Source organism: Ambystoma mexicanum, chromosome 1p, assembly GCF_040938575.1.
Source record: "Ambystoma mexicanum isolate Mex_15411 chromosome 1p, UKY_AmexF1_1, whole genome shotgun sequence".
In the NCBI taxonomy this organism is placed as follows: Eukaryota; Metazoa; Chordata; class Amphibia; order Caudata; family Ambystomatidae; genus Ambystoma; species Ambystoma mexicanum.
In genome coordinates, this window is record NC_090921.1 from 676,187,176 (window position 1) to 676,199,633 (window position 12,458).

At 44.4% G+C, this 12,458-nt stretch overlaps 1 protein-coding gene across 3 annotated transcripts in view; it reads right to left on the reverse strand.

The window, feature by feature from the left end:
- Nucleotides 1–12,458, reverse strand: part of CERS2 (ceramide synthase 2) — a 272,224-nt gene that overhangs the window by 85,688 nt on the left and 174,078 nt on the right. For all 3 annotated transcript variants that reach the window (XM_069649755.1, XM_069649754.1, XM_069649756.1), the window contains exon 3: nucleotides 10,535–10,652. In XM_069649755.1, coding sequence (XP_069505856.1) covers nucleotides 10,535–10,652 — 118 coding nt within the window. The remainder of the gene's footprint in view (nucleotides 1–10,534; nucleotides 10,653–12,458) is intronic.

A 12,458-nucleotide genomic window follows, 5' to 3' on the forward strand; every position in this document is an offset into this window, starting at 1 on the left:
CTGCTAACCAGTCAAGCACCCACTCACCCTTTAAATTGGGGGATTTCACCCCCCTCCTCGCTTTAACCTTTACTCTAACCTCCACCACTCTCCCCTCACAAGAAGACATATGCCAACGTATTCGCCCATTGACATCTTCCATGCAACAAACACTCGCCTCGACCCACACACTTCCTACGCACTTCTCCCCGCGCTACACACATGCCCCCAAAACACACACACACACACACACACACCCACCCCCCCCTTTCCTTCCTCACTTGTGGCTTGCGTCTTCTGAAATGGCGGTGAGTGACGGACTCTGCGCGCATTATGCCTGGCAGGGCCGTGACAGATTTAGAAACGCTGCTTTGAGCAGTCTTTCTAAATCGCTCATTTCATTAATACCCACGCAAACATCATAGTAGCAGGCATAGAACTCCACTAATGGCAGACACTAGGTGGCTAGAACAAAGAAGTACTAGATACAAACGTTTGACTGCCCAAAACAGTGGTTTACGTACCAGAGGCATACCCAAGGCATCACATTAACCTACTAGGTTAGTCTATATATCACAAATGCAAAATAAGCAGAGTCACTTTTTCCGGAAAGTAAACCTAATATCAAAGTGCCTTCTTTTACTGAGCTGAAGTTGTAAGGAAGAGTTTGGCATGGAGTTGAAGCCAAGGGCAGTGGGGTAGTTGTTCCTTATTTTGCATATTGATCAGGTGATAGAAGTGATCAAGAAGTACCTACAAAGGCTCCCCAACAGGATAGGAACCTGGCTGTGTGTCAAGCATCGGATCAAGCTGAAAAAGTGCTAACTCCTCAAAAGCAAAGTGTGAGAAGTGCCTTAAGTCTGCACAGCCCATGGGAGCGGCTACTCTGCAACAGGCAGAATAGAAGAAACCGAAAGTTTTGGAACGGGTTGCCGCGACAGGCATATGCTGCTGACTGGCTTGGTTGAAAGGACTATGTGGGGACTGAAAGGGACTATGCCTCCACATTGCAGCAGGCTGCCTTCCACTCCCAAACAGAAGGGCAATGGTCAGCAGAATAGGAGGAGTCACTAGATTTTCCATGCTGGCTCTCCGCGGTGCAGATCAGCAGAACTGAAAACAACAAGCACGCAACATTTAGCACTCACTTTGGCCTTTTCCGGTTCAACAGGGTGCCATTTGACTTTGCATCTGCAGTCTCCATGTGTCAACACCCGATTGAGAAAGTGTATAAGGGGGTGTAGGGAGTCCTGTACTTCCAAGAGGAGATTTTAATATTCAGCAAAGATGAAGTGGAGCACATCGCAATGCAAAAGATCCTGTATGGACTTATTTTCCTTTAGGGAGAAAATGCAACTTGTTCCAGGGCCAATTAGAATACCATCCTCAACAGTGAAGGCATCAAACCCAAAGTGTTTTTGGTCAAGGCCCTTATACCCAGCCAACAAAGGAGAGCTATAATCATGTCTGGGCCTCTGCGACTATCATAACACGTTTCTGCCGAATTCTGTGGCGACCAAGGCGCTGCTAGGACTATTGCAAAAAAAAAAAAAAGGGGAAACTTTTTGCATGGACTTTATTCTACTGTTGATTACATGTTCTTGACAATATAAAAAATGTTTTAAAAAAAATAAAAATAATATATGTTAAGGGGAAAACTTTGTATGGGTAAAAGCCCAGCCAGAAGAATTTAAAAAGGCCAAAGAAGGTATCCTAAAAGCACCCACTCTAGTGGCATTTGACACAAAGTGGCCTACCAGGATGACAGTTGATGTCAGTGGAAAGAGTGTGGTGCTAATACAGAAAACGAAAAAAAGAAGCGGAGGGGGCAGCAGTCACCATTAGTTTCACTTCCCAAGTGTTAAAGCAGACACCCATTCAGTCATAAAAAGAGAAGCTCTAGCTTGTACAAGTGCTACAGAATACTATAGGTAATCCCGGTGGGGTGTCGCGTTCGCCCTTAACATGGACCACAAGCCCGTCCTGTGGGTTTTTAGCACAGGTGCAATAGAGAAAGCAGCCCTCTGACTAAGCAGGACAGCCTCAAGAAGTTCCCATACAACACTGAACACAAACAAGTGAGCCACAAGGAAGGAGCAATCTGTCTAGACTATACAGAAGGCTATACTGGACGGCCAACTCTACAGAAGACAGGTAAATAGAATGTACTGTGTCAGACATCTGTCTGACCCATGCATCCAAGTTTCCAAAGTAAGACTTGATTGAGGTAGTAAAGGATGATGTCTGGAGTACGTGGTGTGACAGTCAGTAGGTGGACCCTATGAAAAGGGATTGGGGGCCCCACGCTCAGCCGGGGGTGGGAAGCACAACAGGGTGGAATCTAGAGCCAGTCCTACCCCAAGTGGGGACATCAGCATTTGGGAGGGCCCCAGCCCTTGTCCCTTCATATAGTGCCAGCATGTAAGTACACAATATAACTTCCAATCACCCCATGACCCTGGCCAGTTTATTTCTATTTTTGCAGGAAACTACAAATCCCAGCTTGCGGCTGTAAAAAGCAGAGACACCAGCTGATCCGAAATTTCATAGAATTTGCAAGGGCAGTGTCCACATGAGGTTATGTTCTTAACAAGGGAGTTCTACACGGACGTGAGTCCGTTACCTTGCTTACAGATAAAAGCACCCAAGCAGTTTCATTGGCGATGAAGGCGTTTGAGATAACATGGGTGGACCCCCATTAACACTCCAATGTATCACTCACAGGCAAACTGATTAGTTGAGCACCTTAAATGGGTGGTTGAAGAGCCTGTATGATCAGTTGTCCCCTCGTAAGTTAGCGCTAATGAAGGCAACGGGTAAAATGCTCTTTGCGCATAAACATCTCAGCAGAAAGAGAACTCTGAGCTGATGGAGGGTAGACAGCACAGGGATTGGAGATCCCTAAATGGACAGATATTACGTTGTCCATGCGCAAGAGAGTCCGCAGAAGTAAATGCAGTGTTTGCTAAACTTCAAAAAGTAAATACCAAGAAACTGTCCGTCAAGTGCAACGGCCTGGGAGGGAATATTTTAAAATGACTCATCTGGTCAAGATCAAAATTACGCTAAATGTAGACAAAGGGGAATCAAATTATAGTAAAGCTATCGAGGTCCGAAAAAGGTATTTGGATCTAGTGAGGGCATGGACGATGGTAGGTTATGTGAAGAAAGGGCTGCAGAGCTCACGCTTGTATAGTGGGCTGCTCTCCTCTTTCAGTCCATATCGGTCCCTATCCTCCTCCACTATTAAATCTTTCAGATCCGATGGTTTTCACTATTGCAAGTCTTATAACAAGCAGCAGTATGTTATATCTGATGTTCATTAACTTTAAGTGTGGGAAAGATGGCATAGCCCGGAGCCTGCAAAGTCATCTCTTTATGTGGTGTAATGTAATTTATTCCAGAGTCCTTTGCTCTGGGAGACAAGCGCAGGAGGTGTCGTACAGTGTATGCTCTGAATAAAACCCCTCTGCACAGCTTGGTGAAATGCCATCTTACCACACTTTCCACACTTTATCTCCCAGTAGTGCTCTTTATCTGGATGAACGTCTCCTCCCCCACTTGCCTTCATCACTTTCAATGCCTTCCTAACTCCCATTGAAAGACTGATTGGCTGAGGGAGCTTTCCTGCCCCAGCCCGCATGGTATCGGGGATCAACAGCCAAGGCGAGGCTTAAGAGGCAACATAGTGGACTACACAGGACACAGTTCGCAAGTGTAACACCAGTATGAATAAAGACATAGTGAACATTGATATTATTTTAGCAGTATAACGATACAAAATACACAGCAAAAGCTACTCAAACAGTCTTGGAAAGGTTTACTGGGGTATGTGATGAAATTATCCAAATTGCCACTTAGCTCACAACAATTCCCCTAAAACTGGGAAGAGGGCAATCACCCCTACATATAAAAATGACAGTCACACAGACACCAATAACCACAGGGGTAACCGAGCATGCACCAGCTTTGGGAAATTGGTCTGTGCCAACCTACGTAGATATCAAGTGATAATGAACAGAAGCAAAATGCATATTCTGGCCAATCACAGGACAGCCGGCACTGCCACCTTAAGTTTGTTTGGAAATATTTAATATTGCACCAAATCACTACCACAGCAGTCACAAAACACAGAAGATTGTTTTGTGTGGAATTTGGAGAATGTTTCCCCTGCTCGAGGGATCCAGGCCATAATCAGTAAAGGAAATGGAGACGCTGTTGTGGGGGCTTGGGAGGGTGGGAGAGGTTCAAAAAGAGGTGGGTCAGGTTAAAGGAGGGCTAGTCTGAGATACCTTGGGTGCATGGCGATTCAGCCAAAGAATATCGTAGAACAGGATTGCAGAAACAAGGATGGTACCTCTTAAGGTGTCTGAAGAAAGCAATATTTAAGCGAGTGTGGCGAGAGCTAAATCAGCATTACTTTAGTAGTGCGTAGTTGTGAGATGAACGCCACGTGTGATCACGCAGGCACTGGCCACTTGTACTGCTTGGGAGTAGGTTTAATGTCACTCTAGAATAGTCATTCTGGGTATGGCAAGAGTGACCAAACCCAGAGCAGACTGTATGGAAGGTAAATGTGGATGATGCAAAAAGGATAAGTAGATATGGATGGGGCAGAGATCCGCCCTCATGTATGCTGTTCATGTCTTGCACCTTTTTGTGTGAAAAGTTCTAATGATTAGAGCATTTCTTTGGCGTCATTGTTAGGATGGATGTTATGAAGAAGGGAACAAGAAAACACATCCCTTCTAGTTACTCCATAGACCCTGAATAGTCATGAACGGCCAGGTTCTTAGGACAGGAAAGCTAAGAGGAACTATAGGCACTGAATTGAGGGAGACTGTTGAACTATTGCAATGCCTGGACCACGATGCCTAGAATTCAAGGCGTATGGGGATGGCCATAGTGCTATCGGAGCTTATAGTACTTTTTTTGTTGAGACTGGGTTCTTCTGGGAGTAAATCTGGAGGGCAGGGGGATTACAAGAAGAGTGTGCTTGGGGGTAGGGTATACATTCTGATCAAAGTAAAAGTTGTAAATTAAAAAAGCACATACTTGGCTAGGAAGCAACGGAGCATTGTACCTTGAGGTCACAACCAGCTGCCCAGTTATATTTTCTGACAAAGATGCATTTTGGAACAACCACACAGATCCTGGCAAACCAACATTGTATAACATACCCCAGCAGTTTAACCTGACACGACGTTGCATGATGTAGTACAACTACATAGCAAAAAGCATGCCATAGTATAGCACATCAAAGGTTATCCTCCTCCTTCTTAAACACATCACCAACCCCTTTTACCTCCACAAACACAAAATAGGTCCACAGATCACAAAAGGGTAACATTCTGCATAGCTTATCAGACTTACAAAAACATACCTCCTTCCGCAAAAACTCTGAAAACTACCCTCTTCATATAAGGCCCGACACATCAGCACGAATACTTATCATAAATGTTGTAATATACGACCAAATGCAATATCTGTAACAACAGTATGATGTCTTGTAGTATTCATAATGTGTCAACAATCGCTATCATGCCTGCACCATGTAACTAAGTTATTGCAAGTAACAGCGCCTCAATGCCCCTGGGCTGCTTGAGCTCTTTATAAATAAATAAATAAATAAATAAATAGGGTCCTGCCCAATCCTATTCAACATGTACATAAACTGTCACTGTAGAAGGATATCCAACCCCCCCTCCCCGACCCGCCCCAGGTTAACGGCTAAGAACACAAAAGATCTATTGTCTGTTCTACATAGACACTGTCCTCTAGCCAACAGGGAAAGGCCTGCAACACAGGCTCTGCATCGTTTAAAGCTACAGTGACCTATGGTACATAAAGCCAAATCCGGGAAAGACCACAATTATGGCTTTCCAGGAACACAAAGAAAAACAGATTTAAAAAAAGTTCAAGATAAACGGGGAGCTTATCCAATAAAACCGAGAACACCTGCCGGGTAATGTCTTTTAGAGACATCGGATAGCCCACCAAAGGCACAAAACAGTCAGTAAGACAATACTCTCAACAAAGACTGGAGACAAACCGACTCCCACTAAATAAGAAAAGCCCAAGAGGAAATACGGGCTAGGAAACATCCGCTGGAGGGAAACAGGAATGCACCCACCAATGCACGGAGAGCAGAATGAGCAGAACAAGCACTGCTAATTAAGAAAAAAAAAAACTACAAATCTCTCAGGAAAAGCACCACCAAGTCTTTCTAGGTTAAAACCGTAGAAACAAAGCAAATTCAAATAAATGCCTCAGAATGCGACATCAATTTCCCAGACAAAGAAAAATACAAAGACAAAAATACTATCTAAATCTAATCTTTGAAAGAAAATAAAAGCATTCAAAAACCAGTGTGCAACTCAAGTACAGACACAAAGCAACATGAAAGTTGCAGACTACTGTTCAGGAAAACCACGCAAGTAGAATATCCACTCAAGGTCAAACACACCCAAACAGGCAACTGGCGCCCATGAAGTAAACTATGTAGGTGTGGCGGGTCAGAAGGAGGACGCGGACACTCGGGACACATGTGTTTAATTAAAGAAGAATAAGGCCCATCTTTCCCTATGACTACGGGTTGTTCCTTACCCATTTCACCAACTAAGGTGCTCATTAGTAGTCAGTGAATGTCCAAAAAGAATGATTCGGGTGTCCAAAACTAGCCCTAAATGACCCTACCACTATTCTAAACCAACTAAGGTCAGGAGAATGACTCCCTTCGCCTGATTATTGCTTCTTGCGGTCTTCTTTCTTCCTCTTCTCAATATACAATTTTATTGTAGTCTCTAGTTACTTTCTTTATCAATTCACATAGTTCTTTCAAGCTATGGTTTGCTTTTCCCTCTTCTTTAGAAATGTCTTTCTTTCCTTTGTCGAATCTTTGGATCCGGGTTGATGAGCTTTGAATAATCTTAGAAAGTATATTTCCCTGTGTGGCTCTTGCTCTCCAGACAAATATAGTGCATCTCTTTCCATCCTTGCTTCTTTCGGGGTTTCTTGGTCTTTCAGTACACAATGCTTTCTCCATTATATTCCACTCTTTCCGTGTTGATTAATGGGATAGTTTCCCCTCTGCCCATGGTAGTGATCCCAAATCACCATTGGTTTTCCTCTCCGGTCTTCTGTGATTCCTTTTCTTACACTCATACAGTTAAAGTTTATTAGCTATTGTTTCACGTGTTCGTCACTTCAACCAAGACGGGTATTTCTGATTGCATAACAAATGCCTTTTGGCCTCCCGTTCTTCCCGCTACCTTCACTGCTCTGGTGGAACATTTCCAGGGGCTGTATTGGCTTGCAACCTTTCTTTTATTTCTCTGCAGGGTTGGCTCAGTTTCATTGCTGTCCTCCTGTGGTTCTCCTTCGCCTTCACGGGTAACCGGACATTTTCTGCAATTAGTGCTTGGTGGTGTCAGCGTAGTGGGCTGGATAGTCTACCCATCACAAATTCCTTGTGGCCACGCCACCAACAGGGTTTGGGCACCTGTTGCCCCAGTTTCTCCCACTTGCACATGCTGGGCTTCAAGCTTCTTCTGCTATTCAGAGCCGGCCTGCTCGTTGCGAGCTCCACATCTTTCGCTCTACCTTAGTCAGAGTGCAGGGGGGACCTTCCCTTCCTGCATCAGCATTCCTTGCTCTCGCCTTTGTTCGGCATGTACTCCTCCTTCAATGTACTCATCCCAGTTAATTGTAGGTCCTCAATTAAAAGGAAACATTTCCTTTTCTTCCTTATAATGGTGCAAGTTAGTGTTCGGTTCAATCAAGCTTCAGGACTTGAAACCATTTAGCATATTAAACAGTCCCAAGTATGTCATTGTGTGAAATGGTATAGGGAGTTCGTCACAGGTACGGGCCTTCTTGTCCCCTAAGGGGGAGTCTCTCCCAGTGAGATCCCACTGTCACTGAGCAGGCTCACCTCCGTAGCCTCACAAGGGGAGTCTACCCCTTTGGGAGTAGGGACCAATTCCCTTGATTCATTACCCATGGCACGGTTCGCTCTGAAAAGATGATCACAACTGGATCTAGACAACAGTAGGACATGGGTATCAGAAGACCCCATACTTTCTTATACGCTGGCCTTTTATTTTGTGATGCACTGGTGGTGCATACACACAAGGTCAGGCTGTGACCGTGTAGAGAATACAAGAGCTGTTCCCCTTTGGGTGCAGTCAGTGTTTGTGCAAGTGGTGTACAGAGTGGGTCCTGGTCTCCATTTGTGAAGTTAATTAAGCCTACAACGTTAGATCTCTGATAATACCCAAGCGGCTTGTCATCACACCGGCCCACATGCCTCACTGTGAAAACTAGGGGGAAAAGGAGTAATTAAACTTTGAGCCTAAGGAGGAGAGCCGAGGGAAGTGCCCTACAGACCATGGCAGAGCAGGCAGCATACCCATCATGGATTTTTGACATAAAAAAAAATCAAAAGAAATAAACACAAAACCTGCATGTACAAACAACTCAACTGATCGTTACAACGCCCAGTAAATCTGAAAGGTTTGACAACAATTGTAAACCTATATTCCAACAAAATTGTACGGTAATGGACACAATGATAATGTCTGGTTAACATTGGTAGATTCGTGCAAAATATACAACATGTAAAAAGTATGTAAAGAAAATATATACATAACATGTCAAGTTGTTGGTACATACCAAAAAAGTCAAGATCCCAGGAGAAAGCGGAAAAAAAGGAGGAAAACAGGGATATGAAAATAGATGCAATAAAATAAAAATTATTCTTCATTTGCTTGCATTTTTATGATGCATGTATTCTGGTAAGCAATAGCATCTCTGGTATAGTACACATTGTTTTATCGATGCAAAAATACAGTAGGTCTGTACATTCTATTCAAAATCCCATACATGGTGGATTGTTTCCGTCTGTGCTCCTCGAAAAAGTACCAATAATCGTGCCTCATGAGTGGATAATATGCCCAGGGTGAGTTGTGCTACCACCAACCATAACTAACTAATTGTCACAACGCCCGGTACATTCGAAAGGTTTGAAAACAATTGTAAACCCATAGATCACACCAGTAATGGATGGCTGAAAGAGCACTTCAAGTTGTGATCAGGTTTAACTTCGGGGTGCCGGTATCAGTCTATTGCACGAATATCCTCACAGCAAAGCCTGCATCACAGAGGCTTGACCACGTCTACTCCCATTAGGTTAATCATCATAGACCCTAGATAGATCGGGTTCATTAACACTTAGGACACATGCTCGAAGTTAGAATCTCAGCCATTACACACACAATTAGCTATATGTGCCAAGACATTCCTAGCACACGCAGTTGGGTGTTGACGCCTCAAGGGTTCACAGGTTGGCCTTCAGGGGTCTGGCAAAGAGGCTCATGAGCGTGCAGGACAGGCAACTGATGGGGAGGGGGTGCATTAGGGAAGAGGTTTCTTGAAAGTTGAATACTTATGCTCTCCATGATCCCAGCACTTTGAGGGTTATCCGTTTCACGAGGGAAGGGCAGACAGCAGAGCCCCTTGACGAACACATTTGATGATCTCTATCAAATGGTCCTCCTCTGCATAAGAACACGGGGTGCCAAAATGCAGTGGATATGCTCTTGAGTGGTAGCCCCTCAGGGGCTGCACAGGCCAGTCTTAGGGGATGGTGAGTAGAACACAGACAGCAGCAAGATGGCAGAGCCAGTTCCTTGCAGCACTGAGGAGAACATTCAGGTCAGACAATCACAGCCTTTGGAGAGCAGGTCACGGGCATGGGGCAAAGTAGTGTCATCACGGGCAGCTAGGTCCCAATGCCATCTAATGGAAAGGCTTCCACACCCGGCACCTGGCTGGGGGTAAACATCCAATATGCAGCTCCTGGCAGGAGCCTAGTTTAGCTCAATGTAATCCAAAGAGCCAATCTGGTGGGCCAAGATTTGCCAACGTCCATTCTACAGGCGGTGAGACTAAATCGACGTGCAATTTTTCAATGTACAGAAAGCCCCAGAAATTAGCGAGTAGCAGCTTAAAATTGCAACATGCGAGTTTATAGATACCTGAAACCTAGCTGGAATAATACAAAATAAAAATGTACTGGCCGTTGTAGCGGATCGGTGGGCTTAGCCATTTTGGATGGACATTTCGAAAGCTCAGCAACAGCTTTTAGCTAGCAATTGTGCTATTCCACTGATGGAGCCACCAGTCTGCTCAAATTAAAGGTTTCCCAATGATGGAATGATACGAACACATTTTTTGGAATACTCAAGATTAGACGTGTGTTCCATGCCGCTGTGTAAGTGTTTGGAAGCGGAGGGGATGCATATGCAGGGTTTGAGAGCGTGGTGAACGTCTCCTAGCCACAGCACTCTCCAGCACACATGGACATGCAGAGACCCTTCTACACAATGAAGATGTGCCACAGTAGCAAAGAGTCAGAATTGAGACCGGCAAGGACCACAGATCAGCGCCACCCCTCACCACTACCACGACTTGCGGTGGCGTGGCAGGAAAGGTGACAATGTGTCACCAACCCCTTGGAGTCCCTTCCAAGCCTGTACTGTCTATCAGTAGGTACCTGCTTGGGGTGCTTGCTTGATGCGGCATAGAACCTCTCTAGGATGGGGTTCGGTGAAGCCTTGATCTTGATTCTTTCTTTCACGCCCAAGACTCTGGAGAATGGGGTTGCCACATATCTGGAATGAGAAAGCAAAAGGACGTGAATGTGTGACTTTCCAGTGTTGGTATCATCGCCAATAAAGATAACTTTTCCGAAGTCGTACGCAATTTCCGTTGATCATGAAAAGACTGGCATCAAGATGCCACTGGAATGTCTAATAATGATGTTTAGAACATAAGTTCCAAAAGAATCCACAGATCACAGTACAATCATTACACACATTACATTACATGTGGTTGCCTTTGCTGAAACCGGCAGTATTTCATGTTCGCGCAGCTGTACAGAGATAGCCAGCACTGCAGCCATTATTTGCGATATGACATGGCGGGACCCTGAGAAGACTATAGACTTTATTCTATGCTCATATATGAGAGGCAAGAGTGATCACGCATGTGACCTGTAATCCGAATGTCCTGACGATCAAGGTTCTTTGTAGTGATCAGTGGTGGAAATGGAAAAAATGCAGTGGGGGATCCCACAACACAAGTGCCGAGGTGGGGGAGGAGTTTGGGGGGGCGGTGCCCGAGGGGGCATGGTCTAGAGGGGCCGGGGCTCGTAGTGTGCATCCAGAAATGCTGGAATACCTAAAATAAATAAATAATAAAATACTAAAAAAAAAAAATTAAAAGAAAGGCCTGCAACGGCAGCATTGCCTTTTGCTGCAGCTTTGGCACTGGTGTGTAATGCATAATGCTCGCTACATGTACAACTGAAAGGAATCAGTTGTACATGTAGTGAGCATTATGCATTACACATCAGTGCCAAAGCCGCGGTAAAAGGCAAAGCCGCCATCGCGGGCGTTTAAAAAAAAAGTTTTATGAGTGTTCCAGGCGGTTAATTGTCCGGCTGACTCTGGCCGGATCCCGTGATCCGGCTCCATTTCTGGTTCCGGATCTCGGACCCGCCGAGAGCCGGCCCAATGACCAGCACTGGTAGTTATAACTATAGTATACTTGTGGTAAACGTTTACGATCCACCAGGGGCAAAGAAACAAGGAGTATGCAATCAATTATACATGAATCACTTGGTCCATATTCCAAACAGCAAAAAAGGGGTTATCCCTCTTCCCTCCCTAATTAAAAATGTGTCTAGTATATGAATGGCATATTCATGGATCGAATTTATCAGTGATCTAGAATTACAACTGATAAATGGGTCATTCCCAGGGGATTTCTCAGAATAATACATGGATAATGGGCTCAAGAAAATCGACTTTGGGCTATCTATTTGAGAGTAGTGCATTATATAGTGGAATAAGATTGATGTTGGTGCCATTCAATAGCTTTAGTGACCATGCAATTCTTAAAATCGTGGTAGCCTTCGAAAATGGCCAGATGATTGGCCATGATATGCAAGGGGATGGGGGTGGGGAATTCAAGAAAGAAATTGCCATAGTAAAATAGGTTGGTTTTGACAAAAATATAGGTCATTACCATTCATATGGACCAGTTTTTATACAAGGTATATAACAACTTTTCCAACCCCAATATAATAAGTTGGATCAGTGCAATTACGGCTTATTTGCTGTTGAGATTATATAGTCCAGTGATAAAGATGGGCAATAAACATCCCCATCCCTATGACAAAACTATAAAGTTGAAAATACGAGATAAGAGACAGGACATCAGGTACGAACGTATGAATGCCACCGATGTGGATAGTATGATTGCTTGAATTCAGAAAGTGAAAAATAGATATCACAACTGGTTGAGATGATATACATTATCCTCTAGTACTGCCACGCGGAGAACACTGTATGAAACTAAAAGAAAGGGTGATACCAACAAAATGTGGCATCTCTTTACCTCTAGAGGTAAGGAAC